Source organism: Petaurus breviceps, unplaced genomic scaffold, assembly GCF_028583685.1.
Source record: "Petaurus breviceps papuanus isolate PSGF00001 unplaced genomic scaffold, PetGlider_PUasm1.0 224, whole genome shotgun sequence".
In the NCBI taxonomy this organism is placed as follows: Eukaryota; Metazoa; Chordata; class Mammalia; order Diprotodontia; family Petauridae; genus Petaurus; species Petaurus breviceps.
This window is the reverse complement of record NW_027185887.1, coordinates 7,842,148-7,869,617: the sequence shown is the minus strand read 5'-3', so window position 1 is coordinate 7,869,617 and position 27,470 is coordinate 7,842,148. Positions and strand designations below refer to the sequence as shown.

Below are 27,470 nucleotides of genomic sequence, written 5' to 3'. Positions count from 1 at the left end.
GAAGGAAGGAAGGAAGGAAGGAAGGAAGGAAGGAAGGAAGGAAGGAAAAAAGAGAGAAAAAGAGAGAAAGAAGGAAGGGAGGAAGGAAAGAAGGAAGAATATCAATATAAATGAATGAATGAATACCTCCTATTTCTATAGAATTTCAACATTTATGATGTGCCTTAATCACAATGAATCTGTGACTTAGACAGTGAAAACATTATTATTCCTATTTTACAGAAGAGGAAACTGAGGCTCAAAGAAGATTTCAAAAAGATTAAGTAACTTTGACCTTCAAAAAGGTTAGGTGTTCATGATTCTCAAAGACTGGCCAAGTTGTGGTAGATGAAAGATTTCTCAGGAAAAAAAAAAACACAAGAAGGAAAAAAAGAGAAAGGATTAGGTTTTAATCTCGTAAAATTTGATGGAAATACTCCTGAGCCAGTGGGCAATAAGAGCAGACAATTACCTGTGGCAAAGTGCGACCAAGCACCTTCCTCAGCCTGAAGCTATTTGAAGAAGTGCTTTATATTTCATGTTTTGTTCATTTTGGTAAGCTGGTTGATAGTGTCAATTTGCATTTTTTAAAAAGCAGTCAGCTTCAAAAAGAGGATTTTCTAAGAAAATAATAGCTTACAATACACTACTCTATGTTCATAAAGTATCATTTATGCATTTGGTCTTCACAACAACACAATTGAGTCCCTATCACAATATTTTGATCCATCAGAGTATAAGTTTCTTGAGGGCAGGGACTATTTTGCCTCTTTTCATATCTCCAGCACTTCACACAATGCCTGGCACATAGTAGGTGGTAATAAACGGTTACTGATTGATCCTCATTTTAAATCTTATGTAACTGAGTCTTACAGAGGTTCAATAAATTGTCCAAGATCAAATCATAACCACATCTCAAACCCAGGTTCTAATGACTCCACATCCTGTGTTCCTTCTATGCTCTAGAAGTGTTAATGTATCCAATAAGTAAGGAATTTGAAAAGTCCAAAATCAGAGTCTGAAACTCTTCTAATAGAAGAAGCTTGTTGTTTTTCAGTCATGTCCAACTCTTCATGACCCCATTTGGGATGTTCTTGGCAAAAATACTGGAGTGGTTTGCCATTTCCTTCTCGAACTCATTTTACAGATGAGGAAACTAAGGCAAACAGGGTTAAGTGACTTGCCCAGGGTCACACAGTAAGTGCCTGAGGCCAGATTGGAACTCGAGATGATGAGTCTTCCTGATTCCAAGCCCAGTGTTCTACTGTGCTACCCAGCTTCCCCTAGGAGAAACTTTGCAGGGGATTTTTATTTCATACCCACAATATGGAGCCACGATAGAATTTGTAAAGGACCAAGGCCACATTTTTCAGGAAGGTAATTATCAAATTTATTAATATTATTATTAATAATGTCTTTATATCATTATCAGGATTATTTTTGTGATGTTTATGTGGGTCAGTGTATATAACAGATAAGTCATCAAAATTTGATAGAAATACTTTTCAGTCAAAATTCTAATGCATGCAGTTACAAACACTAATCCTGAATTACCCTGAAATACAAGCACTCTCCCCAGGAAAACAGAAGTACTTGCTCTCCCATTTCTTCTTTTAAAAAACTAAGAATATACTTTCACACAAAACAAGACTTATAAGAGAAAGAAGTATAAATTTCCTGCCACACATCATGGGTGGCAACATATTTAATGTAAAACAGAGAAGCCTTTACTTTCATGATCTTTTTTGTACCCTTGAAACTGTTGAAATCTCATTTTAAGTGGTCAGGTTTTCTGAAGTCAGGTATCTTTATTTCCAAACATTTTCCACCAAATATCTACTCAAACTTGTATAAAATTGAGAGACCTTTGGAGAGTTAGTTGATGCTACACATGCTTAGACAGCTACCTGGAAGCCCAAGAACATAAACTGACATGATTGTATATGGTCCTTTGCAGTCTCTGCTCAACAGATTGGCTTTAAGGTAGCACAGTGGATAGAGTACTGGGCCTGGAATTAGGAAGACCTGAGTTCAACTGTGACCTCAGGTACTTCTTAGCTGTATGACCCTGAGTAAGTCACTTCACCCAGTTTGCCTCAGTTTCATCATCTGTAAAATGAGCTGGAAAAGGAAAGGGCAAACTACTTCAGTATCTTTGCCAAGAAAACCCCAAATGGGATAGCAAAGAGTCAGACAGGACTGAATATTTTTTTATGTCTCAGCTAAACATCTAATTCACTTGGGCTCTAAACAAAGACATTTTTTGCTAAAGCACACACCACAGAGGTGAATTCAATCACCTTGGAGAAAGACCCAAAATAATCACTACTCTCATGTCAAGTCTTGACCACATCTGGTCCTTATACTCCCCACCTACATACTCTCAAAGGGAGTTGATTACTTGAAGGAGTCCCATAAGCATGTCTGATATCCATAGGCATCCACTCCAAATACACATTGTCTATATTTCCCCCTTCCATGGTCTCCCTATAACTCACACTGATGTCAGCAGGGATTCCATTGACAGTGTAGAGGACAAAAAGGAGCCTCCAGGGTACAGACAAATGCAACCCTGATGAATTCCAATATGAGAAAATTCATTCCACCACAGGCAATGAAGTGGACATTGATTTATTTTGTATTAACTTGTAAAGCCAAGAATGCTCATGAAAATAAAATTCCCCTGCCCATGTGCCTGTCTTCACAGGCAGTTTCCATTAGTGCTAAAGTGAGCAGCACACAGTCTGTATGCATAGCAAGGCACATAGCCAAGGGTATCCGGTTTATGATTTCTGGTTTTTGTCACAGAAGGAGTAAGTCACTTGAAAATCATAATCATAAAAGGAAAGTCACTGGTGGTGCTCTAAACACACACACACACACACACACACTATAAGGTAATGAAATAGTTACTGCAATGTATGTATTAAGTCAGGCTTGCTATGGTCATTGATTTGAGTGGGGTACATTTGTACCATTAAAAAAACACAGGAAAAATAAGTGCAACTTTAACTGTCAAGACAGTTTTACTCTCTAATATAATCACAAAACTATAGTTTTACATTTATGATTGCAGTGAATTTCATACATATTCTTACATTTAATTGTCAAAACAGCCCTGTGAACTAGATTGAACACACAGCATTGTGCCCATTTCACAGATTAGGAAGCTAAGAAAGGTAAATGATATCTGCCAAGGCCACACAGTTCATAAACATGAGAACTGAGATGCAGTGGCAGACCATCTGATTCTAAGGTCAGCACTCCTTTTACTTTCTATATCACATTGACATCAACAATAATGCTAAGCCCAGTCTTTCCTTTAAAGGAGAAGAAGGCATCAATCAACATTAGCAGTCAAGCAGTTGAGATCAGTCACTTATTAGGTAGAGTATTTTAGCAGTGCAGGATAATAATATCTAATGATTATGTAAGACTTTGTTATCAATTAAACAATTTTATCTTCACAACAACTTTGTTAGGTAGGAGGTATTATTATTCTATTTCACAGATGAGGAAATTGAGCTGAGGAGGGTTAAGTGATTTGCTGAAGGCTATACAGATAATAAGGACAGCTAGATAGCTCAGTGGATAGAGCACTGGACGTAGAATCAGCAAGACTCATATGTCATGAGTTTAAATCCAGTTGAAGACACTTACTAGCTGTGTGACCCTAAGCAAGTCACTTAACAATGTTTGTCTCACTTCTTCATCTGAGAAGAAAATGACAAATCACTCCAAAATGGGGTCATGAAGAGTTGGACACAACTGAACAACAGCAAAACCATGGATAACAAATGTCTGAGATAGGATTCAAACTTGGGTCTTCCTGATTCCCAGGCTAACACTCTATCCACAGCACCAACTAATTTCCACAAATTGAACTGAAGGGAGATGAGTTTTAAGGTAATTACAATTGTGGAAGCAGGAGGTAATTAGAGCCTGGATAAAGGAAATTAGACTGTGTGTGGGAAAAATAAGGATGTTATAAGTTGTTAGGTAAGAAGAATTTTTTATATTTATATATTTATACTTGTATTTTATTTTGAATTTCCTTATGAGTAGGAATCAATCACAATTCTTTCTTATGTAACCCATAGCACCCATTATGTGGCCTTGTACATAAATATATTAAAAATGTGTTGAATAAATGAATTAGGACAGGACATGGGTTTGGGGCAGGTGGAGCTTCCTCCACCTGCCCCGAACCCATGTCCTGTCGTTGAACAACCAACAGCATAAGGAGAAGTAGGCAGGAAGAGAAAGGAGAGGCATTATGGTATTTAAAATGTTCCAGGAACAATATGTATATATATAGATAGATAATCAAAAATTAGGGGTACCTTGGGGGCGGCTAGGTGGCACAGTGAATAGAGTACCAGCCATGGAGTCAGGAGGACCTGAGTTCAAATCTGGCCTCAGATACTTAACACTTTACTAGCCGTGTGACCTTGGGCAAGTCACTTAACCCTAACTGACCTGCCTTCTCCCCTCTCCAAAAAGCAAAAAAAAAAAAATTAGTGGTGCCTTTTCTACATAATAATTATCATCCAAGAGACAAGAGCAAACATATGCTACAGATAAACGTGAGAGAGAGGCCCCTATAAAAAGAATATAATTGCAAAAAAACTGACCCATTTATATTGGGGGCTTATCTTGCAGGTATTCAGAGAAATGCTCTAACCAATGATATTTGAAGTTGCTTGATTCTGAAGCCACATTTTTATCACCATTAACCAAAAGAGCCACAAGTAAAATATAACATGCTAATACTGAAATTAGAAATCTTGAAATACACTGGTTATAAATCAAAGACACACTCCATCTGTTAATGGGTTAAAAAAAATCAAAAAGAGAGGAAAAAACCTAGAAAATATATTAGTTTCTTGCATTATTGTAACCCAAAAATTATTTTTAAAATTACATTGTTACTAACTTGGTTACAGAAAACCATGTAAACTGAAGTTTGCTAAGCACACAACATATCGTCAGTTACTAATAAGATATTGCCTAAACACTAAATGCACAGATGTGACAGCTAGTTTCAGTTCTGCTGCTATTAAATTACTTTGGACACATCACTGTATTCCTCTTAAATAGACCATTTAATAAAGGTCTAGACAACTTCTGGAACAGGAATTCTTAATCTTTTCAGAAAATGTTTTGAAAAGCACAAAATAAAATACGTAGGATTAAAAAAGAAACTAATTATATTGAAACACAATTATCAAAATATTAAAAAAAAAAAAAAAAAGGTCAGAGACCCTGAGTTAAGAGCTGTTGCTCTAAAGTTACTTGCACCTCTGGAGAGACAGGATGCTATAGCGAAAGAACATCTTGACTGAAGTCAAGAGAACTGGGTTCAAATCCTGCCCCTGATATCTACTAGTTATATGAACTGAGAAAATTACATTACATGGCCTTTTTCAACCTCAGTTTCCTCCTCTATATGTATATATATGTATATGTATATAGGTATGTTGCCATTTATATATTGTAGTCCACAGTATAATTCCTATACTACCTACCTACCTCTCCATGTTATTGAGAGTAATAAAGGGCTTAATGAACTTCAAAGCACTGTAGAAATGTAAGCTTGTGTCATTGTACAAAGGTGAATTTCTCTATTATGGAATTTGAGTTATTACAATTTTGCTTTTCCTCCTGTGATTTTAAATATTTGGTATCACTATTATGTAAACATAGATGAAGCTCTACACATATGCTAAAAAAAAATACTTGCCAAACATGTATACAATTATAGATCTATGGAACCCTCTAAGCAGAGGAGTATATGGAGACAAGACTGGTTTGTTTCCTTTTCAAAATGAATGTTTTGCATGATGTTTCTGAGTCATATGTCTCTGGGGTGCTTCCAAAGTTCATTCATGTACAAAACAGCTGCAATTAAGCAGCAAGTACTGATTGGAGGCTTAGGTTTTGTTATTTATTTCTCAATAATGTACCATTAATTTATTTTAAAATAAATAAATAAAAACTATCAGTACCTGAACACCAAAGGTATTTAATAATTGTTTATTGTATTGAATACCTAATAATAGCAAATTATGAAACATAAAAAGAAAAAGCTTAATTTTATACTTTCTCTTTATAATTTTTTTTTAAAAAGATGAATGGTCTAAGCAGAATAGAAAGTTAAGAATCCTTGCATTTAGCAAGAGTTTGCTGAATTATTGGGGGTACAGGAGGGAGGTACTTCCTGGAGATATCTACTCTTTCTGTATCAGTTTCTTAATCCATAACAATTAAAAAATAATATGGATTAATTAATGATTGGAAACTGCTTTTAAATATGAAGCAAAATCAGGAGCAAAAACCCTTCCTACCTTTATGATGAAATATACACTCTCCTTTCAGAGTATTTTAAGTCCTTCAGGATATGACTTTAGTCTACCTTACAGACTGATTTCAAACAATAGCCCCTAGCAAACTCTATGATCAAGCCAAACTGACCAACTGGCTAAATAATGTGTACTATATCCTATCACGGAAGAGTGTAAAAAGTCCTGGCTGCAGGGTCAATAGATCTAGACTCAAATCTCAAATTACTTCCTTATTATCTGTGTGAGATTGGGCAAATCACCTAAACTCCCGAAGCCTCAGTTTCTATATCTGTAAAATCAGAGTCATTGAACTAGATGATTTCTGAACTAGATGACCTTTCTAGCTTTCAATCTATAATCCTATGGTGTGACCTCATACTTGTATGCATTTCTTTCAACCGACTATTTGCATAGTCGTTCCCCATACCTGCACTATTCTTTCTTCTTACTTCTATTTTTTGGTAATCTTTAGCTAAATGGCAGAGTGCATAGAGTGCTGGGCTAGGAGTCAGGAAGATTCAATTTCAGTTCTAACCTTGGACATTCCATTAACTGGGTAACCTCAGGCAAGTCACTTAATTTCTGACTGCCTCAGTTTCCTCATCTGTAAACTTGGGCTAATAATACTACCTAACCCAAATCCTCCAGCCAACTTATTTTGATTTGTTTTGTATATGTGTATGTTTTATTTAATTTATATTTAATTGTGTATGTGTTGTTCCCTGCTTGTCACAGAATATAAGATTGAGGGCAGGGATTCTTTTGTTTTTGCCTTCAAGGAACAGTGCCTGACACATAGGGGGTATTGAACACTTTTTACCTGAGTTGAATTGTTAGAATCAATATAGCTTACTTTTCACTAAAAAAAAAAAAGTTATACAAAGTTCTCTTGATTTTATGGAGGTATTATTTAAAAGAGGATGGATAAAAGAGCAGGAAAGAAAAAAAATCCAAATATGTTATGGCAAATATCTCATCCAAAGAATGCTGTGGATAATTAAAAATATGACAGTTTCAGTTGCGTAGTTAGTGATCCTATTGACGTCCATCTGCAGTTGCCCAGCAGTTTTTCATGTATTTTAACAGAGAGATATTCTTTGTGGAAGGAAGTTTGGTCAGTATCTCTGACTGGCAAAATAACTTAGCATCTCCTTTCTACAGTAGCTTCCAGCTGCCCTAGAGCACCAGTTAATGAGATCACATGGAAACATATTGCAAAGGACCAGGAAACATATTTTGATGTAGGACCAAAACAGTGGAAAAATGTTAACTTTGTAATCCCCTGAGGATGGTTTTGTAGATTTTATATGTTTTTGTATGTTTATATTAGAGAATAGGAATGCTGTGTGCATAATATCTACCAAGAGGCTTTCTGTAACCAAAAGATAAAGATAACATAATAATCTAACTGACATGAATGCTGATTGAAATTTCTAAAGGCAAAAAAACCAACAATCACCCCCATGCCTTTTCAATAATTAGTGCCACATAGAACCATGTAATGGATTAAAACTATAAAATAAACTGAAGGTAGATGACAGATTGACAGAAGTTACCAAAGAATGTATGGGCTGCTTAATAAATCAAGAGAGAAATTCAGTAAAGGCTATTGTGTGTGAGCATGTGTGTATATGTGTATTCATATATGTATGTAAGCTCAAGAGAACCTCTATACTACTACTGATACTACTGTTGTAAAACAATATTTATTCATTCCTACTGAATTAATAATTAATTAATATTAATTCCTACTGAATTGATTCTTATGATTTCTTTTTAAAAACATTCTGATGTGAATATCTTCATTGAATCATTTTAATCTTATATGTATTTCCATAAGCTTGTTTTAAGTAGCTTAATGAGGTATAGAAAGAGGTATGGCTATATTTCTGTGGACTATAATGCTTATAAAAATGCTTATTATGCAAATGGAAACATACCTATAATTAAATCAATTTAAAACATTTATCATTTTAATTTATACAATTCACATGGCATCTTTAAAAGAATTCACTTAAAATTCTGTTATTATCATTTATTTTTAAGTATGAGAGTTTAATAGTCATTGAATTTATTTTAAAAGTTGTCGATAGAACAAAATAATTCTATGCTTCTACATTAAACCAACCTCTGAATGACAATACTAGTTCTGATGATAATTTTGAAGATTGTCCTTCTATACGCAGGTGGTTGTTGAAGTTTTTCACAGAATTTTAGAAGCTGTCTCGTAAAACTCAAGAAAACAGCCTATTGTATTTCTTGTTTTTTCTCTTAACTTGATTAACTAATAATATCTTCTATGTGTTCTTTTGGGAAACAAATTAAAACAACAAAGAAAAACTATTCTGCCTCTTGCATTGCTTCTTTAAAAACAAACATTAGATTCTTAAATGGGTTCACTGGTAAGATGACACTGAACTCTCTACTTACAGTCTTAATACAAGAATACCATATAGCCCTTTAATTATATAAAAGCCAGGAATACAGCATAGTATTTTTAAATAAAAAGTAAAATTATAAAAACTACTTTAAGACTGACAACCCATCCTGCTACAATAAAAAGCCCAGTATTTATCCAATCCAGATTCCCATGCTACTATTATTTTTTATTTTCTTATCCTTCTGCCCTATCTCTCTTCTTCCTCACCCCTCCTCCTATACTTTCCATTTCTCCCTCCCTGAATGTTGAGGCAGGAGGTAAGGCTGGGGTGGAGAATACCACAAAGACAAAGGGAAAAGAAAAAAAAGAAAGTCAAATGGCTAATGATGCTACATCAGGTACTATGCAGTTGTTTCTGTACACAAAATAAAAAGACTTGTATTGGAAGCACTTTCCAAGAGATCATTAGTGGGCCACCTCTTGAGGAAGCAGTTTTTTAGTTAAAAATGAAAACGCAGGACTAATTAAGTGAACCAGTGTGGCAGTAGTAGACTGCACAGTTAAAAACACTAAGTTCAAAATACATTTGTGTTTCCTGTTACCAGACTGCCAGAGACCAGGAGCTTTGTCTCAAGGGAAGAAAATGCTGTGTTGTTCTTAAAACACCATTATGGCTGGTTGTCAGGTATCGCCTTTTTTCTGCTCCATGGGAATTTCTCAACTTGGGTCACATCTGCACCCAGAGGCAATGAAAATAGTAAGATATAGAAATTAGGACAGGGAGAAATGGAATGAATAGTCAAGAAATAGGAAAAGTTTAGGTGTTTTTTTAATATATTTGCACAAAAATCATACTAAATCTTACCTCATATATGAAGTGGGAGACAGAGGCTTTGGTTTGGCCCATTGGTATGGATGTTGTGGCACCGAAAGGTACTGATCACAGAAGTTTCCTTTCCTGATATGCTGGAAGCTGGAAAACTCTTCAGGTGATAAATCAGAAGTGGGTGATATGGTCCCATGATCCTCACCAGCTGGTTCTATCTTGAGTGTCATGGAAGGAGTATGCTCTAGGGCAGTCTTCCTGGACTTTATAGGAATTCCATCATTCATATCTATTGTGCTGTCTGTGGTAAGGGCATTAATAGCGGCCACGATGGCAGAACTGGTGTATTGGTTAGTGTTTCCCAGCCATGTCTCATCTGTCACACTAACTCGAGGGGAATTCTGGGGAGATGGTGTTGGTGAATGATGTGGTGAATAAGATGTCTGCCTCCCATTTAGGTTATATTTTCTCTTGTTGCAAGGAGAAGATGGCCTGGAGTTACGGGTACCAAGCCAGTTTTCCTCTGTAATGCTTGTTCTTGGAGATGTAGATGGAGAATGCCTTGGAGAATTCAGCAAATTGCAGGCCACCATACCCCGTGGAAATCCTTCCTCTGGGTCAGTGGTCTTGGGAGAAACACAAGGAGACTGCCATGGTGATGTTTGAGGAGATGTATATGGGTAAGAATAATTGGATTCATATGATGATGCTTCAGAATTACAGCTTCGGGAAGACAAGCTACTAGCTGGACTCAGGCAAGATGGATCTCTGTAAGCTTCAAGGTTTGGTAGATTCAAGGTGGCAGTAGAAGGAGATCGTTTAGAGTTTGGTATCGTTTCTTCAACGTCAGCATCATGAAAAAACTGGCTGTTGTTATGATGAAGTCCCAAATAAGAAGTGATCTCAATTCGAGGACTTTCTAGTGCTGGGGCTCCATTAGGTCTGACATTTGAGGAAAGATAATATCCTGAGGTCCCACTGTCAATACTGCCTCCGTATCCAGAGGGATGGTTTGTTGATGGTACAATTGAAATGACTGGATTGGATGTCTGAAGATCATGGCATGGGGTTGACAATGAGGGATGGGCCACATTGAGAGGCAAACCAGCATTGATATTTGAAGATGTGTAATTATAGTGTTCTGGAAGAAAAAGCAAATCAAAAGAATGGCATGAGTTGTTGTTCATCTGGCAAAGGTAAACCCATGGGCTTAATGAATTCTACGAAATTGTGAAGCTATTATCACCAAGAAACACTAGGATAAGGGCCCATGTAGACCAGGATTCCGACCAAGGGCTTTAGGCTTTTAGACTTTCTGTATTTTGAAAAGCTAAGTATCATACTGTAATATCATAGTTAGGGGGGCAGCCAGATAGCACAGCGAGTAAGAGCACCGGCTCCAGTGTCGGGATGACCTGGAAATCGAATCCTGGGCTCAGACACTTAGCACCCACCCAGAAACACCTGGCCGTGTAACCTTGAGCAAGTTACTTAACCCCAATTTCTTAGGGGCGGCCAGTTGGCTCAGCGAGTAAGATCACCGGCTCCAGTGTCAGGATGACCTGGGGATCAAATCTGGGCTCCGATACTCAGCACCACACCCAGAAATAACTGGCCGTGCAACCTTGAGCAAGTTACTTAACCCCAATTGCTTTTAAAAAAAAAAAAAATATATATTAAAATATATTTATATATATATATATATATATATATATCATAGTTAGGTCTTCCTGTCTCCAAACTCAGCAGTATATCCACTATGCCACATACAACCTGATCAGTTGTGGCTCTATGTATAAAATTTGCAATCCCACCTTGCACCACAAAGAGAAAAGGAAGTTCTCCCCATATTTCCCTTTGGAAAAAGTGCAGTGTAATATTAAACCAACAGACATTCAAAATCAGTGTCAGATTATTTTATTTAAGAACATTATTCTAAGAAGGGGTCTACAGGTTTCACTAGATTGCCAAAGAGGTCCAAGTTAAGAACCCCTGCTAAAATAGTGATGCCAATACATTTGTTTTATAAATGATGTAACTGAAGCCCAGAGAGGTAGCAAGGTATAATGGAAAGTTCATTGGATTTTAAATCAGAAAATCTGGATACAAATATCTTACTATTTACTACCTATGGGAGCTTGGTTGTTGCTTGTCCTAGATAATCTACAAAGTCCCCTCCAATTCTAAATCGTATAATGAAATTAAGTAACTTGCCCAAGATCACAGTTAGTGAGACTCAGGTTCAAATTTTCTTCCTACTCTACCACATTAAAATATATCTCAAGTCTCTATTCTCAATACATTGATCAAAGGTTCTAAATGAAATATGCAAAACATGACATATAGGATCCCCTAATTGTGTACCTATTTGTGTTGAATTAGAAAAATAAAAATGAAAGAAATAGAAATTCTATTTTAAGAAGATAAGGAGAAATGATGTTCCTTACTTATACTCTATTTAAAAAATTAAGATTAAGAAGTTACAGTGCTCCAAATGGCAGTGAATTCATGTATGGAAATCTACCATGAAATATGTCACTTCTACACGAATGCTGGACTAATCCAAATACAATAAGAATTCTACAAACTAAGGGTCTATACTAAAGCAATACTATCACAAACCAATTAATAGGATCATATAGTTAGCAAGTATTTGAGGCAGAATTTGAAACCAGGTCTTTCTCAACTGGTAGGGGGAGTGAGAAAGGTGGGAAGGCTGGTTATAAACAAAGTAGTCAGTACATAAAATTGGTTTAATTGATAATATAATCCCACTTAATTAATAGGTACCACAGCATGGTAGTGCATTGGATCTAAAGTTTGGAAGATAAAATCCTGCCTCAGAAACTTGTTGTGACCCCAGGCAAATCATTTAACTTCTCCAAGAATCTATAAAATGGGAATATCATCATCATCATCTAGCTATCTTGCAGCGTTGCTGTCTCAAATGAAATAATATGTATAAAGTATTATACAAATCTAAAAGCACTACATAATTATTAATTATTATTATCAATTGGACAACAATAACATTATTTTAAACTACAGTTCTCTATCGTTATTGAGAGCTTATAGAGGGGTGGCTAGGTGGTGCAGTTAATAGAGCACCCACCCTGGAGTCAGGAGGACCTGAGTTCAAATGTGGCCTCAGACACTTAACACTTAACACTTACTAGCCATGTGACCTTACTTGGGCAAGTCACTTAACCCCAATTGCCCTGCCCTCCCTCCTCCAAAAAAAAATACATTATTTTTTTTTTAAAAAGAGCTTATAGAGTTCTCTCAATTGTTTTTGGTTTTGTTTTTGCCAATTCTTATTCCATTTTGTCTTCCCAGGGTTCCTTTCTCTCCCTCCCCATTCCCTGGCCCTCCTCACCATCCTGCTCCCAAACCCTGTCATAGTGGTTCTTATGATAGAAAGTCTTCACCTTAACCATCAAACATTTAGTCACAATGGTCTAGAGACCTACTTCCCACCATCATTCTGCTGACCTCAGCTATATAACAATATGTCTATATAGAACTGTTTTTCTTGCATGTCACTATCTTATTCAAAGTCCAAGGAAGCTATGCCTGTAGAAAAAATATGAACAATGATATAAGTCAAGGTGACTCAAATGGGATATGATAAAAATTACCCATAATCATAGTAACATCTGATTTACTTATCCCTATATACGTTCAACAAATATTGCCTGCTTTGTGCCCCACTTCACGTCCACAGTGCTAAGCTATGTAGGGGATTTACAGAAGCACAGTAAGGTGCTATAGCCCTCAAGTATCTTCTAATAATAAGATCAAATTACACAAACCATTAGATGGTGAGCTCCTTGAGGGCAGGGACTGTCTTTTGTCTGGCTTTGTATCCTCAATGCTTAGCACAATACCTGGCACATAGTAAATATTTAATAAGTGTTTACTGACAAAGTGACACAATTGATAAAACTCCAAGAAACTTTTTAACAGTTTTCAAACTTGTTTAAGTCATAGAACATTATTGTAGTTTTAAAATAATGTAACCTTTATAAAGTGACTATATTTCAATTACATGATAATGAAAAGGGAATAGAATAAGTATTAAGTACCTACTCTATATGTTAAGCATTATGCTAAGCACTTTATGAAATATTATCTCATTTGATTCTGATAGCAACCTTTTGAGGTAGGTGCTGTCCTCCATGAGGCAAGCAACTTGCTCAAGGTCACACAGCTAAATGTTGAGGTCTTCCTGACTCCAGACCTCTACCACTGTGTCACCTACATGCCTCTTAAAAATCAAATGCTAATGAGAGAAAAGGCAGTAAGAAAAATTTATTCCAAGTCTAAGTATTTCAGGGAGGTCTGAAATAATAACAATAGGAGAAAAAATAGGCTGGGCCTGATGGCACACACCTGTAATTCTAGCTGCTGGGGAGACTGAGACTGAGGGTTCCCTTAAGTTTGGTAGTTCCAAGCTGCAGTAGGCTATGCTATTCAGAGTTTGACACCAATCAATCAATCAATATTTATTATGCACTAGGGACACAAAAAAATAGCCTCTGTGCTCAAGGAGCTTACAATCTAATGGGGGAGACAATGTGCAAACATACTTAAGGCAAGCTTGACTTGCCTATGGTCACTCATACTTTCAAGAGACAAGAGTTAACAAGTACCTTAAGGGAAAGGTGAAATGAACGCTGAAAATAATATTTACAGTTACAAAACCCTTTATACGCATTTAGATGTATCCAGAGGTAATTAATACACATTCCAAAAATTTTTGTTGAGTTCTTCATTTTATCTTGAACGCATATTATTATCTCCATTTTATAGAAGAGGAAATTAAGTGGCAGAAAATGTAATTGACTTCCTGAGGTCAATCAGGACTCAAATCTAAGATTTCTGATTCCCAAATCTTTTGCCTTTTCTAGTATACCAGGTCTTTCTCACCAGTCAGAGAGTAACATAAAGATAAAAGAAGACAAAGGAACTGTATTTGAGAATAAAATTTTCACATAAACTATAAATTAGCAATTTTATAAAACATCCAAAATCTAAGTTCCCTTCCACAAAAGTCCATAGAATCTTATTTCACAAAAGAGGTTTTCCGTGCTTTAAAAAGAAGCCTTTTTGCATGCTGAGGTAGGTAAGATTGAAAATAAGTGAAAACAAGCCAAAGATAAAAATTATTTGAAGTGGAATTTGAATTGATTTACTCTTAATAGTTCGACACTTCTATTGTTGAAATGAGCTGTAATGGGAGTTAACTTTCCCTACCTGGTTTATAACTTCTGAAGACTTCTATTAAACAGTAAACCCCCTGAGGACAGGGGCCAGATATTCTCTATCTTTATAATTCCCTCAGTCCCTGGCACAAAAATTAGTACATTATAATGGCATAATATGTTTGAAAAAAATGAAATTAATTGAAGTATCAGTTGCCCTCAATATGCTACATGTAGGAATAAATATATTACACATATATATTCATGAATATATTTCTATATATTCCTCTATGTTTTGGTTGACCAGAAAAACTGGTCTTATTTAACTTTGTTATTCATTTTTAAATAAGCAAGTTGTTGAGCAGTAAAGTAAATATGTAGTTATATTGTAGGACTACACAGGGCCTTCGAAAAATCTGGCTTTTATGCATACTTTTTACATTGTTTAACATTCTAAAAATAAACATGTTTTAAAAATGCTTCCTCCACCTTTCCCACCCCTCCCAGTACTTTTTTTTTACTCTTAAACATATACTGCTGCAGGTGTCTGCCACATGTGTTAAATCTATCTGCAGGTTTCTACAGGTTTTTGTAATAATTATTAACACTGTCACCACAGCCTGAGATCATGTATTTTCTATCCATCCTCTAAGGGGTTCTCTATGGCATAAGATTATTTCTCTCCCTAGTCTCCAGACTCTCCATATTAGACCCTTGGTCATAAATGAAGATTAAATAAAGTTTCCCTACATCTGGTCTATCTGTAGGCTCTATGCAGCCAAACCACACTCTTCTGTCTGCACAGTTCCTTTTTTTTTTAACTTCAAGAGTCTCTGATTTCATTAATGTGGGTACTCAAAACCCTTTCACAACTCAGTAGATGGGCCTTCATAACTTACTTCAGCTGAAATAGTTCACCATCTAATGAACAAATTTCTGGTGATACACCCCTCCTACATCTGAGGGGCCTATTGACTTTTCCCAAATTTCTGCCCCCACCCTTTTGCACAGGCTATTCCCCTTGCCTGAAATGTACTCCCTCTTAGCTTCCTTCAAGGCTTAGCTTGGGCATCATCGCCTACAGGAAAGCTTCCCTGATTCTCCTGGGAATCAACGTTCTTTCCTTCCTCACATTATCTTCTCTTTAGTCATTAGCATATATGTTCTATCCCTCCAATAGAACATAAATCCCTTATGGAACTGTTTCTTTTATCTTTGTTATCACTAGCACCTAGCTCAGGACACTAGTCACACATAGCAGATGTTTATTAAATGCTTGCTGAATTCAATACAACTCTTAATGCACTGGTACTCAAAGACTTTTCAGTTTGGTAGGACCTTTGAGGCTCACACTCCTATCAAAGCCTTTGACACCCACAGAAGGTCGTTGTTGTTGTTGTTGAATTGTATCAGATTCTTCATGACCCCATTTGGAGTTTTCTTAGCAAAGATACTGGAGTGGTTCACCATTTCCTTCTCCAGTTCATTTTGCAGATGAGGAAATTGAGGCAAACTGGGTTAAGTGACTTGCCCAGGATCACATGGGTAGGAAGTGTCTGAGGCCAGATTTGAACTCATGAAAAGGATTCTTCCTGACTTCATATTGGACACTCTATCCACTGCCTTATGGATGGGGATCTAGCCCAAGTCTTAACGAGGCTTTCAAATAGGCCTTAGTTAAGGACAGTGCCTGAAACAAAAGGTAAGTTCTCTGTATTTTCCTTTTTCTATCCTGTATTTTTATTTCTATTTTATTTCTACCTGTATTTTTAAACCTCAGAAAGAAGCAGGTTGGGAATGTTTGTCTCTGGAATGCCAATGACCACTGAATTCCAGCTTTTCCTACAGCTTCCTGGATACCTTTTAAACATTCCCCTACTAGACAGCCAAGACTTGCAATATGGAGGAAGTTTTGCCTCCTCTGGTGTTTATTTCCAAAGGAAAGCTGGCTGATCCTTGCTGGACTAACTACTTTCACTTTGTCCTGTGTAGAAATGTTTCCACCCCAAAGTACCACATGCTTCCCCGTTCATATTTTGGTATTACAGCTGGTCACTGACATCTCCCATAAAGACCTGAGAGCAGCAGCCCTTCAAACAAGGGTGATCTCCTAGCAACATACTAGATTAAAAGGCCCCCAATTCCCACTCCACCTCTTTCTCTTTATTATGTTGCACTGGAGTGCCCAGACTCCACTCAAGCCTCCCACTGAAATCTAGTGGGGTTTAAGGGCAGGCCTGCTGTGGATACTCATTCTTCTCTGTAATACTTCTATGTGTAGCATCCCAAGAATCCAACATAAAACAAAGGATGAATTTTCTTTTTACACAAAAGCGACAACTTCAAAAGAACAAAAAACAACGGGCATTAGGTGTTCAGGAAACATTAAATATTGTGTTAAATATTAAATACTGACTATTTCCTCCTAAATTCCTCCTTTGGAAGCTAAATGTATCCCATTATTTCTATGCTTAGCCTGAAATTAGTATCCTGTTAGTAAATTATAAATTATCTTAGTAACCTAAGAAATTACAAGACAATATTTCATTTAGGTTTTCTGGGACATAAAGCTGGCTTCACTATGAATGACAAAGTGACAGGTTACTAGGTTTTGCTTCTTAATATTTATTTATTTATTTTACCTATTTTATTTCGTTTTTTTTCTTTTTGGAGGGCAATTGGGGTTAAATGACTTGCCCAAAGTCACATGGCTAGTAATTGTGCTTCCTGATATTTAAAGGTTTAGCTACTATATTAGGGACAGCTGTTTGACACTGATTAGAATGTAACTCCATGAGTATTATTTATACATTCTTCCAGCAGGCATTTACTGAGCACTGGTTTAAGTAATAAGTACTTTTGGCGCAACATATAGAGTACTGAGCTTGGACTCAGGAAGACTTATCTTCCTGAGTTCAAATCCAGCCTCAGACACTTACTTAGCTATGTGACCCTGGGGAAGTCATTTAACCCTGTTTGTCTCTGTTCCTCATCTGTAAAATGAACTGGAGAAGGAAATGGCAAACTGTTCCAGTATCTTTGCCAAGAAAACCCCAAATGGGGTCAAAAAGAACAGAACCTTACTGAAACAGTTCAACAACAACAACTTTCTAGGCAGTGGAGGTATGAAGATAAAAATGAAACAGATCTTTCCCTTGAGAAGCTTACATTCTACAGGGAGGAAAGAAACACACACACAGACAACAGTGGAAAAAGCACTTTTGAATGAGAGGACCTGAGATCAAATCCTGAGTCTGTCACTATCTGTGTGAACTTGGGTAAGTCACAACCCCCTGGTCTCAGTAGCTTTATCTGTAAAATGACAGGGTTCCAAGAGTTTACCAAGTACAAAGCACTGGGAATTGGTCAATTCTAGCTCTGAATCTGTGATTCTAAATGCAGAGTTATTTTGGTGCTGGAGGAGAACACTACCGTGTTTCCCCGATAATAAGACCTATCCGGAAAATAAGCGTTCCCCTTACTGTGTAAGATTCCTCTAAAATAAGCCCTCCCCCGAAAATAAGCCCTATTGAGATTGCTACTGCAGTGAAGGTGATCCCCTGCGCTACACGCTACATTACAGTACCCTCTGTATGCACCGTTCCCCCCCCCTGAAACGCACGCCACACTCCGAGCTGCATCTAATCAGAGCTGCAGCAGTGAGTGCGTCATCCTGTTCTTCCCCAGTGATTTGTTTATTGAATAAAGGTACATTTTTTTGTTCACATTTACCTGTTTATTCAAATTGCTGTCAATGTTCATTAAAATAAGCCCTCCCCTGAAAATAAGCCCTCTGGTGTTTTTCTGTCCAAAAACATAATAAGACAGTGTCTTATTATTGGGGAAACACGGTAGCAACTGTAAAGGGATAAAGACAGGCCTTTTAGAAAGAGGTGGCACTTGAGTCCTTGAGGAAGCTAGGGCTTCTAGGAAGTAGAGGTGAGGAAATAGTTTGTTCTGGGCACAGGGCACAACCTGTGCAAAGTCCTGGAGCCTGGAGATGGAATGCCACTTAAGGGGAGCAGTAAATGAGCCAGTTTGACTAGAAGAGGGCATAATGGGAAGTAATATGCAATAAGCCTAGAAAGACAGGTCAATCAATCAATAAACATCTATTAAATGCCTACTACATGCCAGGAATTGTGCTAAGTGCCAGAGATACAAAAAGAGGCAAAAGATAGTCCCTACCTTCAAGGCAATCTAATGAGGGAGAAAACAAATATAGAAAAAGCAACCCATATACAGGATAAATAGAAAATAATTAACAGAGGAAAGACACTGGGATTAAGAGAGGTTGGAGAAGGTTTCTTGTTGAATGTGGGATTTTAGTTGGAATTTAAAGGAAGCCAGTCAGGGAAGTCAGTAGTCTGGTCAGAGTAATGAAAGGTTGGTGCCAAGTTGTGATGGCCTTTAAATACAAAACAGAGGGACTTTGTATTTTATCCAGAGGCAAATCTAGAAATTATCCTGTTGAGTTAGGATATCAATCCTTAGCAATGTACCTTAATCTGCCTTGTTTAAGTAAGATGTGAAGTGATATTAGTAAACCATTAGTATGTTCAGCTGCTGATGGGGCAAAAGTGATTTGCTATTTCATAAAGGGCAGGAAATAAAGGATAGAATCTGGAACTGAAAAGGACATTTTTGATCAACAAGCACCTACTTACAGAATTTGGCTGCTTAACCTGACTATTGGACCTGGACCATTCAAAGTTTCAGGAATTTAGGGAGGAGAGCTAGTAAGACAAGCCACGGAAATGATACAATGATCCTGCCCTGAGGAACACTGCAGTGATTACTTGTGGACACAGAGTGCTGTGGTTAAACAAGGTAAGGGAAGAGAAGAGCGGAGGAAGCAAAGACTCCTTCCACCATATGTAGAGCAACCCAATCTCTCCACATCACCCCTTCTCAATCCAAGCAACCCTAGCTTCCATCTTTTTCTATCTTCACCCAACTACAGACCAATGACCCATCATTGTCAGGTTAGCCAGTGATTAGATTAACAGTAAGTAAGGTAAGAGTAAGCACACCAGAGGCAGGCAGAGAGCAATTTTAGCAGATTTTAGGAGCTGAAAAAAATTCTGATAGAAAAAGCACCTTAGCAAAGTTCTAAATCACTAAGAAGAAAATGCCTTTGTGAAAAATACACCCAGTCTTAGGTTTTTCTAAGTTAAACAAATTACAAAATAAAAGGCTTTACTGCCTCAGCTTAATTATAAACACTCCACCAAATCGCCCTTTGTGGGCTATGTGATGATAAAGTCATTATTCTCTTTCCCGGAACAATAACAATAAACACATTAGAGTTCCCCAACTTCCCCACTGAGTCGGAGCCTTTCCAGTGTAGAATGTTTGTTAGCTTCCCTCCCAAGGGATAAACACCCAAGGCAATGACCCTCCCCAGTCTAGCATGCTGACACCCAGAAGAGCTTTGTTAACTATGATGTCTGTTGTTCCCAACCTAACTCAATCCTCCAAGACACTGATGTCTATGCAATGACCCCTCTGCATTTCCTCAAGTTCCCCTGTCTCCTTTCACTCTTCCTTATAGGTTCTACCCAATATGTTTTATTAGCCACCTAAATTCAAATTTTAATTATTTAGCTATGATATTTACACAGAATGAAAACATTTTCAGAAACTTTCTTAGCAACTCGGGGATGTTCAAGCTGATTTATATCATGTCAGGCACAAATGTTCTCAACACCTATTAAAGTCACTTTCTACTAGATGCCTTAGGAAACTGGCTATTTGCCAAGGAGAGTTCATTAAATTACACTGTAGATTGCTACAAAAGAAATGGAACTATTTTAAGCAAATACCAAGTAGACAGGAAAAAAGGGTTACTTCAATATAACTGACTATAATAATGTTTAATTAATATTGCACAAATACCAACTAATATAAGGGTAAAAATGTGTATATCCTTTTTCTAATAGTACATTAATTTTCAAAACATTATTCCCACATGCCACAGGTCCTGAACACATCCAGTTACTTGAAATATTTTTTGTTTCATCCTCTGTAACATTTTTCTCCATAAATCCAGAAGTTAAATTATAAGCAACTGTAAAAAGTATGTAAATCAATTCCTTTCCTTTAAGAAAACCAAAACTTACATTTAAACAAACATCATTACAGTAACTCAGTCCACACTCCCATATACCTGATTTGAACACCCGCATTGCAAACAGGATCTAAGAAACAGTCAAAGGGAATATGCATGGATTTTTTTAATGTCTATTTGTTCTCATAGTGCAGTGTCACAGCATGATGAGTGCCCAACACCAATCTGATTTTCTTTTAATACTATGCAAAGTCCAATATTAAAAGTCATATTCACCACCTCCTAACAGCATATCATGTCTACAAAATGGTAGCAAGAAATACAAAATGCACTATATCAATGGTCTTCCCTCAACTCTCACACAAATCACCACTGAATATTTTTTTATTATTTTGAGGAACTCGCCCATTAAGATTTGCACTCTGCTAAACTGCAGTGTGGGAGCTAGAAATAGACTTGGAGAAAGTCTGATGGCCAAATTCTGCCCTCAGAATTGCATGTACATGCCTCCCTCCCTGACAGGGCAATGAAGGTAAAGGATACAGCCAAAAGAAGGAATGTGGCCTTTGACAAACTGAAAATAAAACTGAAGAACTGCCTAAGATAAGCCCAAAATGGTGCAGTTGAGAAACTGGCTGGTGAATATGTGCATGGAAATGTATAAGATGTGTTGCATAAGGGATTTTTGCATGTCGACCAAATTGGTGTGATAGACAGCAACAGCCCTAGAAGTACACTTTTGGAGAGATAGCACAACAATCTGCCAGCAAAGAAGGATTTGCAAAGACAGATCTAATGGTCCCATTGAAGCAATAAATAAATAATGTTTGAAACATTTTAAATATCTTTGACAAATAATTAGTTAAAGAGATATATTAAAGACTTAAAAGTTTAAAATATGGCCTGGTAGCCTACACTAAGTACAGGCAATACTTACCAGGGCAGGCTACTGAAATGGTATCTCAAACAATAATACATTTTATGTAACTCCCCTCCCCATAACTCTTGTTTAATATTTTGTTTTCAGGAAAGTTTTTAAAAAGTTGTTTATTATTTATAGGACCTGAAAACTAAAAGTAAATTCAAAGGAATAAAATAATTAGTTATTATAATATCCTTACTGTTAAAGATAATTGGAATTTTTTTTACTCTCCCCCTCCCAAAAAAAGATACTGTGATTTTGATGAAAAGATATCCTTTGAAGAATACCTAATTTTCATTTAATGTTCTTCTTAGTACTTATATACTACATTTTATCTTCTTTTCTTTAGTTAATAGTAAGGACTAAGAACCCTGTGGGCAAAAGATTTTCACTCACAAGACTTTATTCCTTAATGTGGGTTTGCCATCTATTCATTCATGTATCTAGCCACACAGTACAATTCTTTCATTTGCTGAGGAGGGAAATTATTAATATATGATTACAGAAATCTTTTTTATTTTAAGGCAACATTCAAATTCTGAACAATCATCTTATGGCACGAAATATTTTCTTTCTACACACAAAACATTAAGAAGCTATAAGCAATGAGTTGTTTTTTTTTTTCAAATTTTAGGAAATGTCATTGCTCTCTATGGAAAGACTCCAGACCACTACCCAGAACTCCTGACAGTTTCCTGTCAAGTTGCCACGGTGACAATACTGCAGCAACATTAAGCAAGGCCGAAATAACTTGGAGAACAAGGGCATGCAGCCATGATGCCACTGCCACACCCCTTAAACAGCTGATGGGAAAATCAACTATTGAATTACAGATGAAGGGTAGCAGGATTTCCCTGCTCTTAAGTGGAAAGGGAAGCCCATTCCCTCCCCTCCTACAGAAGAGTGGATCTGAAAACCAGCATCAGCTGCACATCAGCTGTTTAATGAGTGGAGAAGGGATGATGTGTGGGTAGGACCAATGCACCAATCCTGGCAAACACCAATGTTGGTGGTGGAATTCACTCATTCACAGTTATTCATTCAACAGTCAACAAATAGTTCTTGAGAAGCTATTATGTAGACAATACTAGGCTAGTCATCATATGGGATAAAAAGCATGGAAGTCAGGATACTCCACTGAAGCTGGGAGACACAGGTCCTGAGTTCAACATCCTGTCTCTGCCACTTACTATCTGTGTGACCTTGGATAAGTCATTTAATCTCTCTCTGGGCTTCTTAGGTTCTATTTCCTCATCTGTAAAATGAGAGGTTTGGACTGAGTAACCATTGAGATCCTTTTGAGCTCTGTGAGCCCATGACTTGCCTTCAAGAAACTTATAAACTAGAAAGGACACATCATACTACATAGAAGTAACAATTAGGGGCAACTAGGTGTGCAGTGGATATAGTGGTAGACCTGAAGTCAAGAAGACTCATTTGCCCGAGTTCAAATCTGGCCTCAGACACTTGCTAGCTGGGTGATTCTGGGCAAGTCACCTAACCCTGTGTACCTCAGTTTCCTCATCTGTAAAATGAACTGGAGAAGGAAATGGTAAACCACTCCAGTATCTTTGTCAAGAAAATTCCAAATGTAGTCTTGGAGGAGTTGGACACAACAGAACAACAATTAAGGGTGATCTATAATTGAATACTGAATAAGGAGCACAGAAAATAATTTTAAAAAATCGTTCAGTGACACTAGGAAGCAAGCAAGGATTACACAATTTTGCAGTCCTTGCCCTTGCCAACAAGCATATGTTGAGTATACATATCCTTGCTCTTAAGTATTTTTCCAGTATCAATTTGTGCTTCACAAGTGACTATTAGTGATGTATTATTGATTCAGTTGGAGTGGACCAATCATAATGTCCCCACTTTGAAAGGATTGGGCTAACAAGGAGGAGGTAACAGCTGTACTTTTCAATCCATTCTGGCCATTTCTAGATATAATTCTTGGTAGCTGATTATTTAAATCTACTCAAATGCTGTCTTGACCTCTCAACCTCAGCCCAGCACACTATGAGCTATAGGATTTAATACAGTAGTCAAGGAAGAAAAGAAAATTTGTCATATTCCCTAGCAACTTCACTAAGCTAACCAAATAAGAAAACAAAAGACAATTCAGGGTCTTCTGTGAAAAGTTTGAAGCCTACTTCCCTGTTGTGAGATAACCTACCCCCTCTCTTCTTTACATATATAAGACCTACCCAGGCTCCAAGGCTCAACTCAAATCCTATGTATAGTTTTTGGGAAGCTGAGGTGATCTTCTACAACCCTAACTGGGCCTTCAATGATTATTCAATCTGTTCTTTATTCATTGGATATAATATCCCACTGCTTGATTACAGCAGACAGCATGCTTTAATGGAAGTCTGTCAAATTAACAAGCATTTATTAAACACCTATCCTACGTACCAGACACTGGGCTAAGTGCTAGAAAGCCCCCTCATCTTGGCATCAGCAGATATCTCAATTTGGATCCAAATGATATATACTAGTGTGACCTTAAACAAGCCATCTAAACTTATTCAGAGTCATTTTCTTCACCATGAAGTTGGAACAGTGAGTATGTTATAAACAAAGTGCTTTTGTTAACCTCAAAATGTTATATGAAAGTGAGTTATTATTAAAAGAAAAGATTTAGGAGATCACCTAAGTCCCACTGCACCCCAACTTTGCAAGTGAGGAAACAAAGGAATTTGTCACCTCTTATCTGTCGATTATCCTTTTTTACATATGTGCCCTTTCTCCCCAGACAGGCTATAAACATCTTGAGGGGAGTGGCTAGGTGGCACAGTAGAATCAGGAGGACCTGAATTCAAATCTGACCACAGACACTTAACACTTACTAGCTGTGTGACCTTAGGCAAGTCACTTAACCCCAACCGCCCCTCCAAAAAGCAAAAAAAAAAAACCTCTTGAGGACAGGAGTTGTATTTCTGGGGCCTACCACAGTACCCTATTTACAATAAGTGTTCAAACACTCAAGATTGGAGCAACTTTTAGGATGATAATAATAGCTAGATTTTATATAGTTTGCAAAGCACTTTATAAATATTATCTTATTTGAACCTCACAATAACTCTTTGAGGTAAGTGCTATTATTATCATCCCTATTTTTACAGATGATGAAACTGAGGCTGACTTTAAATGACTTGCCTAAGTTCACAAAGCTAGTAAGTATGTGAGAACAGATTTGAATTTAGGTCTTCTTGACTCCAGGTCCAATGTCCTATCCACTGTGCCACCTAGCTGCTGTTGATATTTCTAGACAGCATAATAATAGTATTATAAATACTGTTTAATATTTAATTTTTTATTTAATGGTATTAATTATTTAATATATAAACAAATATATTATTATTATATAAGGTATACTTTTTCTGTTCCCTCAGAATAGCCTAAAGAATCAGCTACCAGGGGCAGCTAGGTGGCGAAGTGAATAGAGAGCCCTGGAGTCACCAGGACCCGAGTTCAAATCCAGCCTCAGACACTTAACACTTACTATCTGTGTGACCTTGGGCAAGTCACTAAACCCCAATTACCCTACCTTCCCCCCTTAAAAACAAAACAAAACAAAGAATCCAGCTACCTAATGTTCACCACTATGAAGTTGTTTTTTTTTTTTCAACTAGATTGTCTAAATACCTGGTGGTTTTTCATAGAAACTTTACTAAATAACCTATCTTGAATTTTTCCCATTCTCTACATTCACAGGAACACCAGACTATATTCCAAGCCCTTAGCACCCCTCCCAGGAACCAATACCATACTCTCCTCATTGGTTTTTTCCCTTCCAGTCTCCCCATTCCAATCCATCTTCCACACAGTAGTCAAATGACCTAAGGAAAATGTCTGATCGTGTCACGTCCCTGCTAAATGATTCCCCAGTTCCTCTAGGATCCTCTAGGATTTGTCTGGCATTTAAAGCCCTTTATACTCTGACTCTTGCCTCCCTTTCTAGATTGATCTCACATTACTCCAGCTCATGTAGTCTGTGTTCCTACCAATCTGTATCTTTGCATGGAATTCTATTCGTTTCCATCTCTTATAAACCCTAGCTCCCTTCATGCCTCAGCACAGTCACCTACCTCTTAAATGAAGCCTTTCCTGATCATCTACCCAAAAAAATTACTTTGTTTTTCCTCCATATATACTTTGTACTTAGCTGCATACATGTTTTATACCAGTTGTCAACAACATTCCACCTGCAGACGCATGCAGTTCACAGTACTCCCAAGTGTTACTCAAATTAGAATAAAATGTAACTGAGAAATATTAAAAAAATTAATAAAAACACAATAGAACATAGAAAATGCTAATATGTGGCTTTCTAAGTCAATATGCAACCTGGAAGACTCCTTATTTCTATTCGAGTTTGATATCACTTTTGTATACCACCAATCACCAACCTAAACTACTGGGGAGTGGGGGTGGAAATAGAAAATGGCATCTCAAAAACTTTTGCTTAGATACCTTATAAGCAATTAGGTTATAGCATATCCGTGAGTTACATTTAGGTCTTAGAAGGGAAGTTAAAAATATTCATAGTGTAGGAAGGTGGAGTAGAGGAATACTGGGGAATAAGGGTAGTTGTGGCTGTGTTGGAGACAAGTTGACTAATGTTAAAAGTAACAGTCATCACTTCCTAATACTGTATCACGATGCTAAATCTATAAAATGGTGGCAAGAAATATAAAATGCATAACTCCACTGACCTGTATTCAACTCTCAAACAGATCATGGAGTGCCTTTTATTATCCTGAAGAATTTACCTGTTAGTATATTCACCGTGCTAAACTATAACAATACATTTCTAAAAATAGACGTGGGAAAAGTCTAATACCTAAATTCTGCTCTCAAAATTTCAGGGACATTTTGCCCCCTAACTAGCTTCCCACAGGATGATGAAGATAATAGATACTGTTACAGGAAGAATGTGGCCTTTGGCTGAAAAATAAAACTGAAACCAAAGAACTATATAAGACAGCCCAAAAAACTTGTAGTTGAAATACAGTCTATTGATTAGTTTCTCAAAGAGGGCAGAATGAGACTTATTTTCAGACCTTCCCATTGGTCAATCACACCCTCCAGAGGATCAGGCAATAGCTGTTTAGGATCAGGCTATAGTCCCCAAAGAGAGCACTGACTCTCACTTTGGAGACCACCATTTTAAAGCTGTTATCTAGCCCTCTTATCATTCTTCTGGACACACTCTAGCTTGTCTATGTATTTCCTAAAATGTGGTGCCCAGAACTCAACTCCAGAAAACATTTGACCAAGACAGCATAAAGTAGACAATTGCCACCCTTGTTCTGTACTTTATTATCTGTTCTATCTTTATTAGAAAAGCCTAGGGTATAATTATGATGCAACAGAAAAAAGCTGGATCTGGAGTAATAATAATTATTATAATCATCCTTTCAGGTTTGCAAAGCACTTACATATATTATCTCCTTTGGTCCATAGAACAACACAGTGAGGTAGATACTATTATTATCTCCATTTTACAAACAACAAACCTGAGACTGAAGAAGTTAAATGACTTACCCAGGGTCACACAGCTAGTAAGTTTTCAAGGCAGGATCTGAACTTAGGTCTTCCTGACTCTTGAGTCCAGTACTCTATCCACAGTATCACCTACCATAAGCTAAAAGCCTGACTCATTCACTCATTATCTTTGCCTCAGGCAAGGAACTAAATCTCTGTCTCTCTGTCCCTGTCTCTGTCTCTCTCTGTCTCTCT

The 27,470-nt window shown here is 37.0% G+C and overlaps 1 protein-coding gene across 4 annotated transcripts in view; it reads right to left on the bottom strand.

Annotated features, from left to right (window-relative positions):
* Positions 1-27,470, bottom strand: part of NFATC1 (nuclear factor of activated T cells 1) — a 212,402-nt gene that overhangs the window by 171,975 nt on the left and 12,957 nt on the right. For all 4 annotated transcript variants that reach the window (XM_069095005.1, XM_069095007.1, XM_069095008.1 and 1 more), the window contains exon 2: positions 9,569-10,670. In XM_069095005.1, the coding sequence (XP_068951106.1) occupies positions 9,569-10,670 (1,102 nt within the window). The remainder of the gene's footprint in view (positions 1-9,568; positions 10,671-27,470) is intronic.